Raw genomic sequence first — 22,717 nt, 5'->3', positions numbered from 1 at the left:
CTGAAGCACGTAGAGCTTAGATCCTTTAGTGCTAAATTCTGTCTTGGCTCATTTACAGTTATTTACAATTTGTTAATTTTGCCTCTTCAACTCAAGTTTAACTTCCCCCAGGGCAGAGAATAACATAATTTTAGTACCAATTCTCCCCTATGTCTAGTGCAGTCTCAAATATGTTGTGTATTAATGGGCTAAAATGAGCCAGGAATAGTTACATGTATCACGGTAGCATGTCCCAGTATGTAATATCTGTCACTCAGATCAGTCCACGAGGAGACCCAACATGTATGGGCTTCTTTTCAAGGACAGGAGACCACCGCTTCACTAGAAGCTGCTACTGCAGTCCAGGGCTGAGACTGTGTCCCAGTTTGGACCTTGATCTTTCCAGCCAGCCCAAGAGAGCTCACCAGAACTGGGTGGAGGTCAAGGTTGATAGCCCCTGGGACCTGAGAGTGGTGAGTCTGTGTCTCTAGCAGGTGAGGACTGCTGTAGGTGCCTGCATCACACAGGCCTGGAGGCCACCCTCCTCCAGGAGCAGAGGGGCATGGAGCAGGAGTTAGGGTATTAGGGTGGGCGTGCAGGGAGTTGCAGAGGTCATACCCAGGCATCAGAGGCTGCCACGAGGGCAGAACAGCAGTAGCCAGATCTGTGCAGGACAGTGTTCTCTGCCATCCAGTTGGTGGCAACTGAGAATCTTCCAAACTTGACGCTGGCAAGACTAACAGCCGTCTTCTCAGAGGGGTTTGCTCCAACTTACTCATTTTTAACCGCGGCACCCCCCCTCCCCACCTCCTTCTCTCCTGACCCTCTAAGTGAGTCAGTGTGAATCAGGCTTGCTCCTGAAACTTGAACTCCAGGCTTGAACCCAAGGGCCTCTCTCTGGGTGTCCTGATTCTCTACTCCAGGGCTCCAGAAGCACAGAGCAGCAGCAGCCACTCTGCGCCTGCAGACCCCTCCTCTTGGCTTCCTGGCAGAGTGGAAGCAAGTTTCATACTGAGTCTGTGTCTCCTCACACAGACTCCACAGAAGCACGCAGTTGCTGGAGGTGGGACGCTAAGGAACCTGTGATAGGTATCTGTAACTAGATGTTGCCGGAGTCTTCCTGTCCCTGAGGACTTAGTTATGACTCATTGCCGTTGCCCCCGCTCCACAGGGGTAGGGGGTGGAGACTGAGTTCCAACTCTGCCTTTTTGGAAAGAAAAGAAGGGAAGGAAGAGGATGGGAGGGAGAGGGAGAAATAACGGCGGATGTGGACATCCCTCTTTAGAGAGGGAGAGGTCTTCACCCCCATCGGTGGAGGGTGGGTGCTGATCCCCGGCCCAGCGTGCCACTAAGGCACCTCGTTCAACCCTCGGGCCTCACACCCCTTCATCCGCATCTGGGTCCTGAAAGTAACTGGGCTGTTTCTGGGGGTCGGGGTGGGGGCTCTCGTTTACTCCCCACTTCGCTCTGACCCAACGGCGACCATCGAAGTCCGCTCTCGGGTCGTCCAGGGCCTTTCGATGCCAGGACACCCAGAGAATGACCAATGCGAGGAGCTACAATTCCCCCCACCCCCACCCGGCTTGGGACTTTTCACAATCTGACGAGTCTCAAGGGGAAAAGCGGGCGGGGTCTTTCCCCAGAGCCTTCTGCGCGGCAGGTCCGGGCGGCCGAACCGCACTGCCCACTGGACCCGACGCCCACCCGGCTCTCTGCCCGCGGCTGGGGACGGGGGCGGGGCTCGGGGTGGGGCGCGCTGGCGGGGGCGGGGCCGGGCTTTTAAGGCCGAGCCACCTGCAGGGCTGCGCTGGCGCTCCGCACCCGAAGGAGCGAGGACCCCGCCGCCAGCCCAACGCGACCCCGCACCCCGGTCCTCGCTCGACGGGACCCCCGCCACGTGCCCGGCCCGCCCTCCGGACGGGACCCCCCCCCCACCCGCGCCATGAACCGGGTGCGTGCCGCCGGGGCGGGAGGAGGGGCGGGTGGGCTCTGCTCAGTTCTCTCCGCTGCCGGTCGGGAGGCCGTGGAACTCGGGCTGGTGGGGTGAAGAAAGATGCTGACCCAAACGCGGGAAGGGGCCGCGGAGCCGGAGGAGGGCGGTGTAGGGCTGGTGACGGAGTGGATGCTCTATGGTCCTGACGCCGTCCTGCCCTCGGCGGTTCAGGAATTCAGTGGGTACACCCTCCGAGACACGGGGCGCGCTGGAGTGTCCCTCGGGGACCAGGCGTGCCCACCGAGACACGGAGCACGCTGGAGTGTCTCTGTGGGACCAGGCGCCCCCTCCGAGACACCGGGAGCGCTGGAGTGTCCCATGGGGACCAGGCGCCCCCACCCAGACACGGGGCGCCCTGGTGTCCCGTGGGGACCAGGCACTAGAGAGACCCTGCCCCTCCTCGGAGGGATCTTGTCTGAGTCGGGGAAATGAACTTCCTCGCCCAGGGAGGGGTCCTCTGAGGAACCCACCCAGCCAGCCCTCCTCAGAAGAGGAGAGCAGAGAGAAGGCGCTGCAGGCGCTGTTTGGAGGAGCTGTAGGGAACTCCCAGGTGGAGGGACTGGGAATGGGGGATGGGGGGAGGGCCCCTTCCTTGTAAGTTCCACCCACCATGAGGGCCCCTGCTTTGCCTCAGAAAACCCATCTACCTTGGGCCAACATTGCACCTCTGCTTCTCTTTCAGAAAAGAGAAATTTATTCAGTGGAGCTCAGTGGAACCAAAGACATTGAGAAAACAGACAAGGAGGATGGCAAGAAGTCCAGGGGCCTGAAAAACAAGTGCTTGGAACGCAAAAAGAACCACCAGAAAGAGGAGCTTAAGAAAGAACTTGATCTGGTCAGTTGATTTGGTCCCTAAGCAAATGGGTGCCCTTGAGCACTGTCCGCCCTGGTGACAGCTTGCCCCTATAACCCACTTCTTACAAAAGAAAAATTCAGTCTTAAGAATTTCAAAATCCCTGACATGTGTTTCCTTGTTTTAAGAAAAAAAAAAAAAAATGGTGTGATTGTATCTGCCCAGGGGTCAGGCCCTCCAAAGATTCCTGCATTCAGGCTGTAGGCACGCCCAGGGAGGGCTCCTCTGAAGCCAGTCGCCACAGGCACTGCCCAGACCTCTCCCCTGCTGGTTCATTGAGATATTAGTAGCCTATGAAATTAAACTATCTCATCAGCCAGAACTATCCAGGAGGAAAACTGAAAGCCCCTAAACTTCCTAGGTTTCTGGGTATATTTGCCCCATGAGAAAGGATTTCAGTAGTTAGGAAGAGTTGGTCTTGGCTTCAGGCAGCCTTGGGCTCAGCTGAGGTTCCAGTTCAGGGAGTAAGCTACCTAGCTTCTCTGAAGCTCCGTTTTCTTTATGTAAAATGGGAAACAAACCATTTTCATGGGTCTGTCAGGGGGAAAGTGAGGTGAGAGTCTCTGGTAATGGCAGTGCTTTGTGGATGTGAAGTCCTGTTACTACTAAAGCTGGCCACCCTGGGAAAGAACATCCCCAGAACTGAAATGTGGCTGATTACATCTCAGGAATGCCAATGGAAACCTGCCCTGAGTCTGAGATTATGCGGGTTGTTCTGCACTTCACTGCAGACTTTAGAGCTGTGGTTCTCTGAGCAGCTGGTAGTGCTGTGAGCTCTTGTGTGCCACAGAGCAGGTTGTTAAACATTCCGGAATTCAGGCAAGCCAACTGGTACTGTACTAGTAGCTTGAGATGTGACTGCTGCAAATCAGAGCTCTTTTATTTTACCTGGAGAGCTCGTTAAACAACACATGCCGCAAGGTGTTTGTCCATGTACGTTCTGATGACCCTGGACTTGGATCTGAATTCAAATCTGTTTTCCTGAAGTTCAGTTTCCTGTTTTGAAAAATTGGAATTAAAAATAGTACCTACCTCTTAGAGTTGTTAAGAGGGTTACAGAGAAACTGGAGAAAGGCTAAGATAGTCATTCTTATTTCCTACATGTATCTAGCAGTTCAGGATGAAGATATAACTAGTCTTACTTGAAATTACTGTTTATAACATGAATATATATCCATTCTATCATATGCCTGTTAATTACAATGAGAACCTTCCTTGAAATTTGAGCCTTTTTGGAAAATATAGAAAAATAATTCCATGGTGTTGACTGGAGTATTCCCTTGCTTCTTTGCTGAGAAACAGCTTTCTTTCCCCTCTTTTTCGCAACCTTCTTACAGGAATCCTGTAATTTGTGACTTCGTACTTGGGTGCCCTTGCATCCCAACCCCTCCAGAAAATTAGAACCTTGATGAGTAATGCAGTGTCCCTAGCTTCTGAAGAAACAAGCAGGTGACTCAAGCCTGAGGCACCTGGTGCTGCCCTGTGCTCTTCCAGCAGAGTTCACATCCGCACCCTCCCATTTCTCATCCCCAGAGAGTCAGGCTAGTGGGGAGGATGGTACAGTATGGCCCCTTAGAGTGTGAGATCAGTCCATGAAAGCAACGACTTTAATCATGTTAACTCTTCTCTGCCCAGAACTTGGCATACTATGCACAGAACCATGTCTTAATCCTATGGCTCCCCAGAAATGTCATATTCAGGGGGTACTGGTACAGTGAATAGAAGAGCAGGCCCAATCTGACTAAGCACAGGACAAAACCCTAACTCTGTAACGTGAAACATTTTTGCTTTAAGAAAAGAGATGGTTCTGGTACCACAGTATAAATTTTTGTCTCTGACAGTCAGAGTTTTAGGATCCTGAGTGCTGGGTTTTTTGCCACAGGAAGAGATTTCTAGCCCTTTAGCCCAGAGATTCTGAAAGGGACAGGACAGAACAGGACAGGGGAACTTGCTCCCTGGGTGCCACAGCAAATGTCCAGAGATATTTATGGTTATCGCTTCTCAAAGGGAGGGTGCTGGTGGGCAGAAGTCCCCACAACAGAGTTATTGACCCAAAATGTCAATAATGCTAAGGTTGAGAAGCTCTGCTTTAGTTTAATAATTCTGTGGCAGAGTTAGCAAGTGTGGCCCCCCCACCGCCCCCCTGGTATTTATTTGGCAGGTTTTTAATCTGAGGGCTTGTCTGATAGCGAGCTGAGCCTCAAGTGCTGAAGGAAGGAAAGACCCATTTCTCTCTCCCAGATGGCCTGCCTAGTGAGGGCTGTGTGGAACTGTCAGTACACGTGGAATGGTTTGGCACTGCTGATCGCTCCGCATTAATCCCGCAGTTCAGGTCTGAGTTGAGTTTCCAGATCACTGGTGTCTGGATGACGGGTGTGCTAGGATCTGCATGTGCTGGAGACCAGACTGAGGTGAAATGCATTGCTTTACTCATAAAAACTAAGGACAGCTACCACGTGGTAAATGGCAAGTCAAGTCTGAACTCTCCAGGGATGGCCAGAAAATCTACTGGCCAGTGAGCTCTCCTGAAGCAAAGTTCTCTTCTCTCACTGCAGGAACCCCTGGGACAAAGGTTCCTTCTTTCTATACTTCCTGGCCCCTCTCCCATCCTCAGTGTTTCTCCCAGATTTCATGGGCTTGTCAGGGTATAGGGTTCAAGTCTTTTGGAATTATCTAATTCACTCTGTTCTTTTCATGGACTTTAGCATGACCACAAACTCAGCAAAGAGGAACTGGAGACAAAATATAGTACAAACATCATTACGGTAAGTCATCAGAGAACCAGTGACAGGGGAGGGGATCAGGGACCATACAAAGAGGCTGTGTGCTTGAGGCTTGTGAGTGATCTCTACGTGCTCACCTTGCAAGAGGAGGCTCATTAACCTCAAGAATAGCAGACCTGAGCCGCAGGCATGACAAGGCCCTCTGCTGGGCTGTGTGTCTGGTCACAGACAGTTCTTTGACTGTGATTGCAGCTGAGCCGTGGTGACCCCTGGAAGGTTTGAGTGCCTCCTCACTGTCATGGTCCAGGGTTGCTTTCAAACCCTGTGCCCAGGAAGTATTCAGGTCGTGTCCAGGCCTCCTCCAAGAATGGGGGACACCTCACTCCTCCTAAAATCTCCCATCGCAGAAGTGCTGCTTTATTCTGTGAATTCAAACTTAAAGATGTGGTGTCTTAACACCAGGAGATTTGGATACATCTGTTCTGAGTGAACAGAAATATGTACTGTGTGACTCACTGGCCTACAGAGAGGAAGGCAAAAAGGAGCAGTGGAGCCTGGGCTCAGAGGACGCAGGGGCAAGAGAGGAACACTGGCGGGAAGGTGTCAGGGCATACACCCTGTCCCACAGTTTACAGGATGTGCCGGGAGAATGGTGGAGTTCATCCAATGAGACCCCCAGATGGCACAGTGACTGAGCTGGGACATAGTCACAGCTGCCCACAGTCTGCAGAAATGTGACATCCAGCCCGAGGAGGGAGAAACGTCTAACTCCTGTTTCTTTTCCCTCTGCTTTCTCAGGGTCTTTCCAGTGCCCAGGCTGCTGAACTGCTGGCTCAGCATGGGCCCAATAGCCTCACGCCCCCCAAGGAAACCTCGGAGATCATCAAGTTCCTCAAACAGATGGTGGGGGGCTTCTCCATCCTCCTGTGGATAGGAGCCATCCTGTGCTGGATCGCATACGGGATTCAGTATTCCAATGATCACGCCTCCTCCCTGGACAATGTATGGCGCTGGGGGCTCCTCCCGGGTTTGCTGGTGATGGGGGTGGGGGTGGGTAGGGTGGTGAGGGTCAGCACTGTAATGCAAGGCCTTCCCTGGGCAAAGCATTGGGCTGGGGTCAGGGGTCTACCACTGACCAATCACTGCATAAGTTGGAGAAAATCAATAACTTCTCCAGGTATAAAATAGAAAGTATATCTGACTCTCTAGTGTCTCAGAGCAGTGTGAGCATCAGTTTTTAAAAGAGCAATACATGATTGGTTCCTATGTGGGGAAAAAAAAATTGACATCCATGTGAGGTGTTTTGGGCTTTATCTCCTCAAAGCTAATTCTCTCCCTTTACCGTGGAGAACTTGTGTGTCTAATAGTAAGGTAGGACCAAACCACAAAGCTAGGGGTCACAAAGCTGGGCTTCCCTTGTAGCTCAGCTGGTAAAGAATCCACCTGTAATACAGGAGACCTGGGTTCAATCCCTGGGTTGGGAAGATCCTCTGGAGAAGGGAAAGGCTACCCACTCCAGTATCCTGGCCTGGAGAATTCCATGGACTGTATAATCCATGGGGTCACAACAGTTGGACACGACTGAGCAACTTTCATTTTCAAACCACAGAGCTAGAGCAGCCAACATGATGCTGAGAGAGAAGCCAGGTGCAAAAGGCCATATTCTGTGCAATTCCATTGGTGTAAAATGTCCAGAACAGGCCAGTGCTGGATTCAGACAGCAGATCAGTGGCTGCCCAGGCTGGGCCAGGGCGGGAGAGTGACTGCTGTGGGTACAAGGGGTCTTACTGGAATGATGGATTGTGGTGATTGTTACACAACTGTGTTAATTATTAATAGTCATTTAGTTATAAACTTCAAATGGGTGAATTGTATGGCCTGCAAGTTATATCAGGACACAACTGCCATCTCTCTGATTGGCCCGTGGAGCACCCTGACCCTCAGGTTGGGCTCATTCCTGATGCTGCTTCTCTGATTGATGCCTGCCCTCCTCACCCAGGTGTACCTGGGCTCCGTGCTTGCCCTGGTCGTCATTCTAACCGGGGTCTTTGCTTATTACCAAGAGGCGAAGAGCACCAACATCATGTCCAGTTTCCGCAAGATGATCCCGCAGGCAAGTGTGACAGCCTCCCTGGTGTCTCCAGGCTTGAGACAAGCAAGCATCAGATGGGGGGAGCGGGAGGGCATGGCTTGGCGGCCTAGGACCCCTCCCTGCTGTCTGCGGAGTCTTGGGCAACTGGCCTAATCTCTCTGGAGCCCCCGTTCCCTCCTGGGTGTGGTCAGTGAGGCAAGGTGGAGGAAGATGCTCAGTCAAGAGCAGAATGGGACAGAAAAACGAGCCACTGCCTGGCATCTCCTGTGGCTGCTCCTCAGCTCGGTGAACCATTCAGACAGAAGTTATTCATGAGCCAAGGGAGCCAACCTGTCATTCTTTAAACCATCAGTCTTTTCACTCCCATTTCTGAGCCTCACTGCATGTTGCCCCCGAATGCTGCCAGTGTGGGAGGCCTCAGATCCCTCCTCCTCCAGCAACCTGGGAGGGGTCCTCTGGGGACACCACTGTCAGCAAACAGAACCACACCCTCACTGGGCTGCAGAGCTTCTGAGAGGCATGATCTCTGGGTGGAATCTCTTGTGTTAGGAAGCAGAGACCCATCTCTCACTCCATTAAAGGCTATATGACCTGAGCGAGATGATTGATCCCTTTAGCTCAACTTCAGGACTCTTCCTGGACTTCCCAGCAGGATGATTCATCCTAATGGTCCCCCTGTCTGTCAGGCCCAGAACTGACAGTGGCTTTGCTATACCTCCCATGGCAGCATTTTCTGGATCGAAGGCTATCTCCGTGAGCTCCAACTCAAGAAAAATAGTTCTTAGGGTCTTTAGGACCTGAGTAGAAGCCTTGGCTTCATTGTCTGCTATTCTGACAGCTATGCACTCCTGTGCCTTCCTTCCTGAGCCTGTGGGGGACAAGGAGCATGCAGGAGGGCCAGCATCATTCCCGGATGGGATCTGAAGCCTGGGTCATGATTTTCTTCTGCAGCAAGCACTTGTCATTCGAGACTCAGAGAAGAAGACAATTCCTGCTGACCAGTTGGTGGTGGGGGACATAGTGGAGATTAAAGGTGGAGACCGGGTCCCTGCGGATGTCAGAATTCTGTCCACTCAGGGGTGTAAGGTCAGTGTCATGGGTGCCCTGAGGGTCACACTCGTGGTGCTATGGTCTTTCCAGGTCTCAGTGTAACCAAAGAAGGGAACACGTTGCCTGACCTTGAACTCTTTTCAAAACTCCTAGGTGGACAACTCATCTGTCACCGGGGAGTCAGAGCCCCAGGCCCGCTCCTGTGAGTTCACACATGAAAGTCCCCTGGAGACCAAGAACATTGCCTTCTTCTCCACAACCTGTCTGGAAGGTAGGTCTGGTAGCTTGCAGGACTGCAGGTTCCTCTCATAGCCTTTCTCCTTTGTCAAGCTTTATGTTTCTCTCTCTCTACCATCTCTTGCCGCTAAACTTTTCCAAGAGAAAATGTGTAATTGAGGAGTCTAGAGAGCTGGTGTTTGGCCTTTGTAGTGTCATGTGCTGATTGGCCATGTGAGCCACCAAAGAGAGGAGCATGCGAGGCCATGGTCCCTCCTCGCTGAGGACTCCTGGAATAAAATGTCTGCTCCACCTGTAGGCACAGCGACTGGCATGGTCATCAACACGGGTGACCGCACCATCATTGGGCAGATCGCCTCGCTGGCTTCAGGAGTCAAGGACTTGAAGACGCCCATTGCCATCGAGATCGAGCACTTTGTTCATATCGTGGCAGGAGTGGCAGTCTCCATCGGCGTCATTTTCTTCATCATCGCAGTGTCCATGAAGTATTATGTCCTGGACTCCATCATCTTCCTCATTGGCATCATTGTGGCCAATGTGCCTGAGGGTCTCCTGGCCACTGTCACTGTGAGTCTGTGCTGCTAGTGGCCGTACCCTGACCCTGCTAGTGTGCCATCCTGCTCTGCCGCGGCTGAGTCTGCTGCATCAGGGCCAGTCATAGGATGTTCTGTCTCTTAGAGGGACAAAGAGAACTGTCATCTGTTAGTATCTGAATGAATTGTCCTTGAAAACTTGTGTTTTCATTTTCAGAGATCTATCTGCAAATCCCATATGATATTTTGCCCCTTAAGATCTAGATAAAACAATCTTGAACCACCACTTAGAAATTTTCTAGAAGCCTGACACCTTCCCTGCATTTCCACAGTTTTTAAAAGAAAAAAAAAATACTTTGGCAGTTTCTACAGCTGAGGGATGTAGGTACACTTTCACATCACTTCACCCTCTCAGAGGCAGTCTGAGACACAAACTCCCTGTCTGATCCTGCAGAGCAGTTCAGCACTTTCCGCTCTGCCCCTGGTCTAACTTTGGTTCTCCCTGTGTCAGGACCTAACTCATCCTAAAACAAGGCCCCCAGGTGGGGAGGATTCATACCTCTGCTCCTGGCACCGTCCTAAGCAAAGACAGACAGAAGTGTTATTGCCTGTCTCCTCTGACTCCAGCAGACAGTAATTTGACCAAGCTGGAGCCTAAAGAACCCTTTTGAGATCTGGGGGCTTCAGAGAGATCCAAGAATCTTTATTAACATTTGGAGATCCTAAAGTGAAACAAGTGTTTCTTGATTCCCCAAAGCAACAGGTAAGCCATTTGGGGCAAGCTCTTTGGCACATAGTGGCTGAAGTCTGTCTTATAACGCTCTTGCTTGTGATCCACGGGCGCTCAGCAGCCAAGCCCCCTTTGTATTGACTTGACACTTGCCAGGCTTTGCTACCTGTGGATCCCTTAGGATCATTTTCCTCAAGGAGTAAAGGGACATGAGAGAGAGAGAGCACATGCAAGCTTTATATGCCTTCTCAGCCACTGGGTCTGGTGCAGTTTTACTGCATCTGTAACTATACCTGAAACTAGTCCAACTGTAACTGTTCCTACATTATTGAACCCAAGTTCAGCATGGTGGTTTTTCTCAAAGCTTCTCTCTCTCTCTCCTCTGTCTAGGTGACTCTGTCACTGACAGCAAAACGAATGGCCAAGAAGAACTGCCTTGTGAAGAACCTGGAGGCAGTGGAGACTCTTGGCTCCACCTCCATCATCTGCTCAGACAAGACCGGGACCCTGACCCAGAACAGGATGACAGTGGCCCATCTGTGGTTCGACCACCAGATCTTCGTGGCAGACACTAGTGAAAACCAATCGAGTAAGCCTTGGGGTGCATCCAGCCTGGCCCTGCATGGTGGGCTCAGCACAGCTGGTCTGTGGCCATGGGTGAACAATACTGCTCACTGGCACAAGCCTGGCACCTTCGGCATCCATGGTTCTTCTTTCCAGATCAAGTCTTTGACCAAAGCTCTGCGACCTGGGCCTCCCTGTCAAGGATCATAACGCTGTGTAACCGCGCTGAGTTCAGACCTGGACAGGAGAGCGTCCCTATCATGAAGGTGAAACCCCACAAACAGTCTCAGCCGCAGGCACTTTGCAGAGTGAAGTCACCTTCTCTGTTCTGATCTGGTGCTTTATTTAATCTCTGCAACTAAGTAGCATTTGTTCTGTGAGAGCGAATCTAACCACAAGACCTGTAGGAACCCTTTTCACTGTCACTAACTTTAAGAAATCTAAAAGTTCTCAAAATATTCATTTAGGTCTTCTGAAAAGTCTCTTTCTTGAAAATGATTGTGCCTTTAAGTTACTGCCCTAAATTCTTTACCAGCTAAGAAGATACAATCAAAGTTCCAGGGAACACCCCCTGCCCCTCTCCAAGATCAAGTTCATTGCTTTTTTCCCATGAAAACTCCCACTCTCAGGGCTCTAACTTGTCTGAACTCCCCTATCGCCAGCAGGTGGCGCCCTGCAGTTAACAGTTGTAAGCGTTAGTCGTGTCTGAATCTTTTGCGACCCCCTGGACTGTAGCCCACCAGGCTCCTCTGTCCATGGGATTCTCCAAGCAAGAATAATGGAGCGGGTTGCAATGCAGGAGACCCAGGTTTGATCCCTGGGTTGGGAAAATCCCCTGAAGAAGGAAATGACAACCCACTCCAGTAGTCTTGCCCAGGGGATTTTCCCGACCTAGGGATGAAACCTGGGTGTCCTGCATTGCAACCCGCTCCAGTATTCTTGCCTGGAGAATCCCATGGACAGAGGAGCCTGGCAGGCTACAGTCCCGAGTCAGACACAATTAACACTAACAGTAGTAAATCTGTCTCTTATGGGATAACTGTTCTCTCCCTCTGGTACTTGGTAAGCTTAGGTTGCACATTGGTTGGTTGAAAATAACCACAGAAGAACCTGATTATGTGCTGCAACTACTTATATCTTTTGATTCACAGAAAATTGTGGTTGGAGATGCCTCAGAAACTGCTCTTTTGAAGTTCTCAGAGGTCATGCTGGGTAACGTGATGGATATTAGAAAAAGAAACCGCAAAGTAGCTGAAATCCCTTTTAACTCAACCAACAAATTTCAGGTGACTTTCCCCTCACAATTGAATCTTTTGGTTTTTAATTATAGTTGGCTGTGCTGGGTCTCTGTTGCAGTGTGCAGGCTTCTCCTTACAGTGACTTCTCTTGTTGTGGAGCACAGGCTCTAGGGCTCATGGGCTTTAGTAGCCACTGAATCCTTATCATCACTAGAGCAGCATTTCCACTTGTAGGTATCCTTTAGTCAGTATGTGTTTTGAATGACACTTGACTTTAAAAACAGTCCTCAGAGATGCAGAGCCTGAACATCTGGTAAACACAGAACAAGTAGAGGAGAGAAAAGATAAAGGTTTCTATGGGGCCTGCCATTCCCACACGTGGCCTTTCTGTATAACATGCACACAAACGCACCACTGCCCACCCTGGTGACTTGGGCACAGGGAGAGCCAGCAGCCACACCCCCCAACATGACAGGCTGAGTGAGGGGGGCAGTCAGGAGAAGCCAGGCATTCTCCAAGCCTGGTCTCATGTAATCTTCACCATAAGCCTTGAAGGTAGGACCAGGTGAAGTCCCAACTGCAGGCAAGGAAATGGGCCTTAGAAAGTGTTGAGGTGGCCAGAGCCACCTGAGCATCTAAGTCTTCACATGTCCGTCTGATGCCTGAGTCTATGCTTTTTCTACCACAACACAAAGGCCAGGTGGTCAGTTCAGGCCATTTGGGTGAACCTTGCCCTTTGTGAGGACCAGTGAGGACCGAAAGCATTGCCTTCCATGTCTGCCCTGCCGGCAGTGCACAGGAGTCTCCACCCCTTGTTGCTCAGGGGGAGATTGGCCACCCTTGCCTGGTTATCTCCCCTCCCACTAGGGTAGCCCTCAGGCAGCCATGTCCACCCTCCTCAGGTCAGGCAGGGAACAAAGTGCTGCTACAGGTGGAGTTCCCCGGAGACTCCAAAGCAAGAGTGGGGTGTTGTGACTTGGTCTTTTGTTGTTGTTGTTTAGTCTCTCAGTTGTGTCCAACTCTTTGGACCATACCCACCAGGTTCCTCTCTCCATGGGATTTCACAGGCAAGAATACTGGATGGGGTTGCCATTTCCTTCTCTAGGACTTAGTCTTTGCATAACATTAAATTATGTAAGTAGGATGACCACGTTTGTGTGCAAGTTTCTAGTGATTACGCACACATTGTGTTTGGAAGGAATTTAGAACTGGAAAATTACTGTGGAGCAAACGTCTTTGTGGATAATTAACCAGTAAAGAGTCATGGTTAGCAAAGCAGACAACTAACAAAATATATGATGTAAGATGTAGAGGAACTCAGATCTCTGTTCAAAACATAAGTGAAAATAGAATGACTAGCAATCCTAAAATAACAGTAGTAATCATGGCTATCAACTGCTGATTTCCACACTCCTCACAATTCTACTAGGTAGTCAAGAATGAGGAAACAGAGGACACAGCCAGCAAGGGCCAGAGCCAGGACTTGGGCAGACCCCAGGGGTGTGCTCAGCCTAGGCGGGTGGCCATCTAACCACAGACAAGACTCGAATCCTGCTGGGGCTCCGTCTTCTTTGGGGAGAGGAAGAACAGGTTCTGTGAGGCCTCCTGTACAGATCGTTAATGGAGAAAGTGGGCTCCCTGGAGTTGCTAGAAAGGAGTGGGTCCCACAGAAGAGTCCAAGGAGCTCTGAGGTGCTTTAGAGTCACCTTATATTCACACGCCTGCGCAGCACTCAGCACTGAGCAGGGTGGTTTAGGAGGAGGCCTTGGAAGGTCTCTGGGGCATCACTCAACTCGAAGAAACAAAACAGCTCTGGCACGTGAGCTCTTTGAGTTGTGGCCTGAGGGATCTAGTTCCCTGACCAGGGATGGAACCCAGGCCCCCTGCATTGACAGCTCGAAGTATTAGCCACCAGACTGCCAGGAAGTCCTTCAGTCTCTGCATATTACTTGGGCATGAAGTAGAAAGGACAGAACATGCCTGCAGAGAACACTCTTCCTTTACATATCACAGAGAGTAGAAACAGAAACCACAGAGAAAGCGATGTTTTGCTCATGAAAAGCTCTGTCCAGTTTAGGCCCTTCGTAGTAAAGACAGTTCTTGCCTGGAGAATCCCAGGGACCAGAGGAGCCTGGTGGGCTGCCGTCTATGGGGTCGCACAGAGTTGGACACGACTGAAGCGACTTAGCAGCAGCAGCAGCAGCAGTGAAGACGGTGTCCTTACCCGCGATGCCGCACTGAGCATGTGTGATCCCTCCCCCGCAGCTCTCCATCCATGAGACCGAGGACCCAGATGACAAGCGCTTCCTCGTGGTGATGAAAGGGGCCCCCGAGCGGGTCTTGGAGAAGTGCAGCACCATCATGGTCAACGGGCAGGAGCAGCCTCTGGACAGGAGCACTGCCGAGGCCTTCCACACGGCCTACATGGAGCTGGGCGGCATAGGGGAGCGCGTGCTGGGTGAGAGAGCGGGATCCCACTGGCAGGCAAAACGAAGCAGGCTTGGGGTATAGCGGGATAGCCCTGGCGTCCACTCATATCCTAAAGGAGAATGTGGTCAGCATGCAGGGGATACTGTGTGATGGCGTAGGAGGGTGGGGGCCCTTGCAGATCAGAAGTCTGGGAAGATTTTATGGGAGGAGTTACATTACAGTCTGGACCTTGAGTGATAGATGTGAAGGGTTGTGGGGGGAATGTACTCACATAGAGGGAACAGCATGAGACAAACATGGGAATGGATGGAGGGGACCCTCTGGGCACAGCTCCCCATTCTTCATCTCTTTATGTCTCTGTCTCTACCCCCACACCACTTGTAAACTGCAACCTCCTCAGAAGTACAGGCTGTCCACTCCTGGGCTTTCTGTCTCCAGAGCATACCTAACGGGCACAGAGTAGATGATTTGGGGATGAAACATGTCTTTCCTAAAACAACATGTTATGTAACTGAAGGAACTGAACAATTATGGTAAACTCTAAAGTCTGTTAGTCACTCCAGTCATGTCCAACTCTTTGCAACCCCGTGGGCTGTAGCCTGCCGGGCTCCTCTGTCCATGGGATTCTCCAGGCAAGAATACTGGAGTGGGTGGCCATTCCCTCCTCCAGGGGATCTTCCCAACTCAGGAATTGAACCCAGGTCTCCCATATTGCAGGCAGATTCTTTAGCATCTGAGCCGCCAGATTTACTGACATCCATTCTCTTAAACTGGTAAAACACAAAGGACTGAAACTGTATGAAAATGTTCCCTCTTTTTTTCATCATTTTTTTATCCTAGTTTCACCAGCTCCTAAATTCATACCCATTTCAGGTTTCTGTCACCTCTACCTACCGACAGACGAGTTTCCAGAAACGTATTCATTTGATGTAGACGCAATGAACTTCCCTACATCCAACTTCTGCTTTGTGGGCCTCTTGTCAATGATTGACCCGCCTCGGTCCACGGTACCTGATGCTGTCACCAAGTGCCGGAGCGCAGGGATCAAGGTGGGACTTGCACATCCCTGACTTCACACATCTTCCACGGATGCTGAGTTCCTTTCTAGGAATGTCTGTCATAGGAGAGTCAGTATTTAGGTCTCTTCCCCTAAATGTCATAATTCCCCTTTTTTTAAGTCTCTACTTTCACTGTACTAAGATTTCAGTAACTGTCCCATAAAAGCATAGTCATTGTGTCTGTGTGGAATAAACCACAAGTGCAATTGCAATGAGCATAAAGCCATGAAGTAACCACATCACCCTAGACCACGACAGACAATAAAAGGTTTTGTTACTTAATCTTGAGGTCCAGCTCCCATATTCCATTTCCCTCATGATAAGCCAAAATTTGAATTCCATTATTGTGTTAATTCCAAGGCTGTGGAGCATCATGAAGATGCTGAAGGAGCTATCCGTCAGCCCACTCACAGAGTTACGCCAAAGGGAAGGACTTCCTCTAGGTCCGAGGAGGAAATGTAAGGTTTAGAAACAAGGGTAGATCCAGTGGGATCCATGTGTCCTTCTGAGACAGGTGATTCTCTGACCTAAAGATCAAGGACTGCAAGCCACAGTGGCCCCTTGCCATGGTGGAGTGGGCAAAACCAAGTCATCCCTGCTCGCCTGAGCAGCAGAGTCCCTCACCACCCACATGCCTGTCTCCTTGTCTGTGTTCTAGGTTATCATGGTTACAGGCGATCATCCAATCACAGCCAAAGCTATTGCCAAGAGCGTCGGTATCATTTCCGCCAACAGTGAGACGGTGGAAGACATTGCCAAACGCCTCAACCTTCCTGTGGAGCAAGTTAACAAGCAGTGAGTTCAGAACCCACACAGCAGAACTCAGGCCTTTACCACAGGCCCTACTGCCTCTAAAGAGTTGTCTGGAGAAGACCCCTTTTTGCCAAACGTGATCTACTGGTTTACTCTATCATTTCTGGCTGGTTTACTCTGTAATTTCTACATCCAGTCATTACTCAAAATTTTATTGAGTACCTGATATGTGCCAGCCACTGTATTGAGACCATGAAAATGACCTATATTTCAGCCCAGTGAAGTAGATCTGAAAACTTCAGTGATGAATTTAGAGTGAGGAAACTGAAGCAGAAACTTTATAGGAAATTACCTGTCATTGGTGCAGTTTATAATCAGGAACATTGAGAACCCTTTGTGCTCTCTGAGCCCCTAGTCTGCATCTTGACTATTTATTCCGTGTTTAATATTTAGGCTTCATAATGTGTTGCTATGGAAACATAGTTCTCTTTGCTTTTTATTTGGTTGTAAATAGAATGGAGGGCTTCTCTGGTGTCTACTGGTAAAGAACCCACCTGTCATTGTAGCAGACACAGGAAACATGGGTTCCATTCCTGAGTCTGGAAGATCCCCTGGAAGAGGAAATGGCAACCCACTCCAGTATTCTTGCCTGAAGAATTCCATGTACAGAGGAGCCTGGCAGGCTGCAGTCTGTGGGATCACAAAAGAGTTGGACACAGCTTAGCAACTAAATAGCAATAAACAACAACAAACTCAGTGAAATAAGCACAGGCACAGAGGTGCTGGCGGTGGGAACCTGACTGTTGATCATTTAAATCAAAGTCTCCAAAGTCTTAGTTGGAAAATAAATGTCATTGCTTTATTATACTTTGATGCATGTGGGCGAAAAAGACCCAAGAACATATCCTAGTTTGCCCAAACAGTTATACCTGTTAGGAACACAGAGCTGACAGGTGATAAGTGACTGCCAGGGCAACAAATTACCAGTTAGGACACCAAGCAGGTAAGCAGCCTCTGGGCACACATTTGTGTCTGGAGCCTAAGGTGGCCCAGTGCTCCTTTGTGTAGATAACATCGGTGATAATGTCTGTCTGTGAAAGGACGTTATACTTGTTTTGTTTTTTGAAATAGTAGGATTTTACTTTTTCCTACAAGTCACCACACAGGAGAGAGGGTTGGTTACTTTGTGAATGTTTTCAATTGTCCACTTTATCAACTGCAGCTTCATGATCAGGGAAGAACTTTTCATAGCTAGGGGAGGAAGGGAAACAAGGCTTTCCTTCTTGCTTCTTCCTCCCCCTCTTTTTTTTTTTTTTTTTTTACCAGAATATAGGAAAACCTATAGTTTGAGTCAAGTGCTAGAATTTCAATATTTAGCACCAATAGAAAAAAAAGAGAAGCAGACCTAAAAAGAGCTCAAAACTTTAAAAAGGTAAACAAAAAGGCATGCAGTGTTTTGTGCTTAAAAACGTTTAAGCTGAGATTTGAAGGCTGAAATGTTCGCCAAGGGAAGGGAAGGCTAGAGGCCCCCACCCCTGGCAAAGGTGGTGGGATCTGTGAGGGCTTGCAGAGTCAGGGGTTCAGAACTGAGAGCCGGGGAATTGGAACTGAGAGCGTGGGTGCTGTGGGGGAGTCAGAGGGGCCGTATGGTACAGGCTGCCCCTAGCCCTGCAGACTAAGTGGGGATCTGGGCTCTGCTGGATGCTCCTTTGGACAGTGCTCCAGGGGACAGTATGGTCAGGTCTGCAGTCTCAGTAGTTCCTAGAACCTCACTTTTATAAGCAGCAAATAAAAGCTTTCCTCAGGAAGACCTCAGTTAACTTTTCTCCCTACATAGTTGGTTGCATAGTAGACACCGTGAGTCTGAAATAAACAAAGAGCTGTCACCCATATGTTCAGGCAAAAGCTGGATTCTTGGATTCAGAATGTACAAATAGGCAGTTTTTTTACCTCCTTTTCTTTTGAGTAAAGCTTTGCCCTAGGAAGTGCCACCTCTCACCCATGCCTGTAAGAAATGGCTACTTGACTTGTTCCTACTGTCATGTGACACAAGGCAATGCCTGTCAGCCTTAGTTCACTGTCTTGAAAAGAGACCCACACACCCCATCATCCCACCAGATGATTCAGATGAGTCAGGACCTGGGGTTCCAGGTAAAACCAAAGAGGTTCACCCCACCTCCTGCCCAGAATAGCATTTTAACCTCAGCTTCCACCTAGGCCCTCACCCAGTTCCTCCTGCCCATCTAGGGATGCTAAGGCCGCTGTGGTGACCGGCATGGAGCTGAAGGACATGAGCCCGGAACAGCTAGATGAGCTCTTAGCCAACCACTCGGAGATCGTCTTTGCCCGGACATCCCCCCAGCAGAAGCTGATCATCGTGGAGGGCTGTCAGAGGCAGGTGGGTGAATGCAGCACCTGGGGAACCTTCTAGGTCTGTCATCATTCTGTGGGGAGAAGCAGCACTGAGCCTTAGCCCCCCCTTAGGGCTCTGGTGAGGTCACCACCCCACATCTCCACCTATCAGGGCTGACCCTGTCCACCCAGGGACCCTCCTGCTTGCTCCCCAGGGGCCTACCTTTACAATTTGGATTCATATGGTTTTGGTCATTCAAACACATCTTATTTGGAGCTTGTTCTTACTTCTGGGATTTCCCATTTTAAACTTTTTCCTCCAACCCAAAACGGGCCTTTGTTTTGATGCAGCAGACCTCCAGGCTGCTCACTAACCTCCTCTACCCGTCTCCCACAACCTTCTGCCATCCCTGCAGGATGCTGTGGTCGCTGTGACTGGGGATGGAGTTAATGACTCCCCAGCTCTGAAGAAGGCAGACATTGGGATCGCCATGGGGATAGCAGGTTCTGATGCAGCCAAAAATGCAGCCGACATGGTCTTGCTGGATGACAACTTCGCGTCCATCGTCACAGGGGTGGAGGAAGGTGAGTAGGGTCTTGAGTGGTCTTAGCAAGGGCTGGGGCCACCCATGAAATGAGGCGCAAGTCCTATAGGGAGAAATGTCTTCTGCTTAGGTCGCCTGATCTTTGACAACCTAAAGAAGACGATCGCATACACGCTGACCAAGAACATCGCCGAGCTGTGCCCCTTTCTCATCTACATCATTGCTGGGCTTCCCCTGCCCATTGGCACCATTACTATCTTGTTCATCGACTTAGGCACAGACATAGTAAGTAGCCAGAAAGGGAACAGGGTCTGATGACTTCCCCAGGTGAGGGAAACCTCAGTGTCATTACCTTCAAAGGCAGGAGATGGATTAATCAGTGCTTCTCAGACCTCAACGTGATGGTTTCTGACAAGCTCTTAAGTGATGCTGAGTCTGCTGGTCCACCAACCACACTTCAAAGCACAGGACCAGAGAGATCTATCAAGTGTTTGAAAATTAAAACCACTTCACTTCATAAAAGAACTTTTCAACACATGAGTTCTTCACCTTTGCAAAAAAACAGGGCATAGGTCAGTTCCAGCTCATGTGCGTCCCCCTTTTTTTTTTTTGAAGAGCTGTCACCAAAATAGTCCCTGTACTGCTTGGGGCCCAGTGGCTGAAGTGATAACCCACAGCTGCCCCTTGTTAAGTAAAAGAATCTGTGACCTGGATGCCCCTCACCAAACACAGTAAGAAGCCGCCATTAATAACACTGTGAAGCCTCACACAGACCTACAGTAATATCACCTAAAACCTCCCCTGTGCTAGAACGAATCCCCTTAGGAAGCTTTGTGACAATCACTCCCATGGCTCTAGCTTACAGAGGCTTTGGGGAGCAAGCAAAACTCACAGCTCTGCAGGTCATTGCCTACCCCTCATTTCACACGACACCTGGGCAGCCTCCACGGTCCAGGGATATTAGGGCATCTCTACCTTAGAGGGGAGCTGAAGCCCCAGAGCGTGCAGCAAGCTTGCTCTTCTTATCTCCACTGCCATGGTTCTTCCAAGTATCACTAGGGAACTTGTTAGAAATTTGGGCTCTCTGCCCTCCAGGGGGAGGACCTGGGAGAGAACCACTGGTCAGTGGTGGGAAGGTAAAGTGCTTTATAACTAGGTCATTTAGAGATGGCAGCACAGGGTGATGGTCAGGCGATCAGACACAGGTGGATTGTCTTCTCTGCAGACAGCACACCCTGTTGTCTGCACCCTGGATGGACCAGTTCCGTAATGCCACCAGCACCACTGCCACCACCACCACCACCACCACCACCCCCCCACATCAGGCCCCTGGCTGTGCTGCCACTCTTTCCTTCCATCTAGCATTTCAGGGTCGGGCCTCATGCTGCTCTCCCCCTCTAGATTCCCTCCATCGCCCTGGCTTACGAGAAAGCTGAAAGTGACATTATGAATAGGAAGCCTCGCCACAAGAAGAAGGACAGGCTGGTGAATGCGCCACTCGCCCTGTACTCCTACCTGCATATCGGTGCGAGGAGGGGCTGCCCAGAGACCCACCTTCCCCTGTGGGGCGGGGTGGGCTGCTGGGGGAGCCCAGAGGAGAGTGAGGCAGGGCACTTCTGGGGTCAGTACAGAACCTCTCCTGTTCTTCTAGGCCTCATGCAGGCCCTCGGGGCCTTTGTTACGTATTTCACCGTGTACGCGCAGCAGGGCTTTCTACCCAGCGCTATCCTCCACCTGCGGGTGGAGTGGGAGAACGACAATGTGAATGACCTGGAAGACAGCTACGGACAGGAATGGGTAAGGGCCAGGTTGCTGGCGGCATCCTCCCTGGATGGCTGTAAGGAGACAGGGGAAGTGATAGTTTTCCTTGAGGGCCCTGTGGTCACAGTGGCTTGCCTCTGCCGGGCTCGGCTCCTCTCAAGTTGGAGGTCTAGAGCTCACCTGTTTACATTAGCTTGCATCCCGGGTGGCTCAGATGGTAAAGAATCTGCTTGCAATGCAGGAGACCTGGGTTTAAATCCTCGGTTTCAGAAAATCCCCTAGAAAAGGGAACGGCAACCCATCCAGTATTCTTGCCTGGTAAACCCCATGGGCAGAGGAGCCTGGTGGGCTACAGTCCGTGGCGTCTCAAAGAGTCCGACACGATTCAACGATTAGCACACTTCAGGTGTGGAGGAGGAGCAGCTAGCAGTGCCACAGCTGGGCCAAATCCATTAAAATCCGTAAATCTAATCCATAGATTTCTTTCCAAACACAGAAAGTAACCCTCTCTCAATCGTGGGGAGGGGAAAGAGAGTCAAGGCTCGTAGACAGGCACCAACACCTCCCTGAGGTGTCCATCTGGGGCGTCATGGTCTTCTCTTCTCTGGCCATTGACAGACAAGGTTCCAGAGGAAATACCTAGAATGGACGGGCTACACAGCATTCTTTGTCAGCATCATGATTCAGCAAATAGCAGATTTGATCATCAGGAAAACCCGGAGGAATTCCATCTTCCAGCAAGGTCTCTTCAGGTACTGGTGCAACTGTCCTGGGGGTTCAGCCTGGGCCTTTGCTGCCCAGATGACTGCATGTGGGCATGTGAGCCTGGGGCTGGGAGTTCAGAATTTGTTTGCTTTTGTGTCTTACAGAAATAAAGTTATCTGGGTGGGGATTGCCTCACAGATTATCATCGCATTAATCCTCTCCTATGGCCTTGGAACCATCCAGGCCCTGAATTTCACGATGCTCCGGTGAGGTTCCCTGCAACAACGGGGAGGAACTGGCCCCAATCTGGTTGTCACAGCCTAACAAGTCTTTCCCCTCAAGTCTTTCCAAAGAGAGAAAGTGAAACTGTTCTTTTTTTCTTTCTTTTAATCAGTATGAGGCTTTGACCTGCTAGTTTTTTCAGAAGAGGAGGTGGGTTTTCCATCCCTCACCATCCCATCTCTACCTTCATCCAACAGATCCCTTCTCAGGCAGACACTGTTTCTAGTGGTCACAGTCCAGTTAAATAAGAAACCTTGGGGTTCTATGCTGTGTGACCCAGTGGGGTTGCTCTGTCCAGTCTAGAAAGGGGAATGAATGAGGCGCTCAGCCACTTAAGGGTGGGTGTGTGGGTCTCACGCCACCCACTCTCTCCCTCTAGGCCTCAGTACTGGTTTGTGGCTGTGCCACATGCAGTTCTGATTTGGGTGTATGATGAGGTGCGGAAGTTTTTCATCAGACTCTTCCCTGGAAGTGAGTACTAATGTATGGGGGACTTGGGGGCTCTTGATCTGCTCCAGCAGACCTTCCTCTGTTTCTCACTTACTGCTTTCTCCTTTAGGCTGGTGGGATAAGAACATGTATTATTAAGACACCTGCTTCCCAAGCCCCTCCAGCTGCACATGGCGATGTTCTTCACCTTCTGGCGCCAGCTGGGTGACTGCTGCCGTGGGGATGTCGTCGGAATGTGTTCGAGAAAAGAAAGAACTGTAGGAAAGACACTCACTAATATTTTGTAATTTAAAACAGATTTCAGTGTTTATATGTGATTTTAATTTATATATCAATGTCCTTATTTAAAAATACATGAATTTCAAGGTAATGGTGTAGGGAAGAATGGT

At 50.2% G+C, this 22,717-nt stretch overlaps 1 protein-coding gene across 1 annotated transcript; it reads left to right on the top strand.

The window, feature by feature from the left end:
* The first annotated feature begins 1,782 nt into the window (after positions 1–1,782).
* Positions 1,783–22,698, top strand: ATP12A (ATPase H+/K+ transporting non-gastric alpha2 subunit). The gene is made up of 23 exons (XM_086329914.1): positions 1,783–1,930; positions 2,655–2,807; positions 5,531–5,590; positions 6,347–6,550; positions 7,548–7,661; positions 8,592–8,726; positions 8,844–8,961; positions 9,226–9,494; positions 10,581–10,779; positions 10,911–11,020; positions 11,906–12,040; positions 14,258–14,450; positions 15,296–15,471; positions 16,139–16,275; positions 18,481–18,631; positions 19,002–19,170; positions 19,261–19,415; positions 20,532–20,655; positions 20,782–20,927; positions 21,510–21,643; positions 21,761–21,862; positions 22,258–22,349; positions 22,438–22,698. Exons 1-23 carry the CDS (start codon positions 1,922–1,924, stop codon positions 22,464–22,466), a joined length of 3,114 nt encoding a protein of 1,037 aa, XP_086186040.1. The 5' UTR covers positions 1,783–1,921; the 3' UTR covers positions 22,467–22,698.
* Positions 22,699–22,717: the final 19 nt, after the last annotated feature.

The sequence above is a fragment of the Bos grunniens genome, chromosome 12 (assembly GCF_055505025.1).
Source record: "Bos grunniens cultivar Pamir isolate PY7600 chromosome 12, Bosgru_T2T1.0, whole genome shotgun sequence".
NCBI lineage: Eukaryota > Metazoa > Chordata > Mammalia > Artiodactyla > Bovidae > Bos > Bos grunniens.
This window is presented reverse-complemented; position numbering and strand designations above follow the sequence as displayed.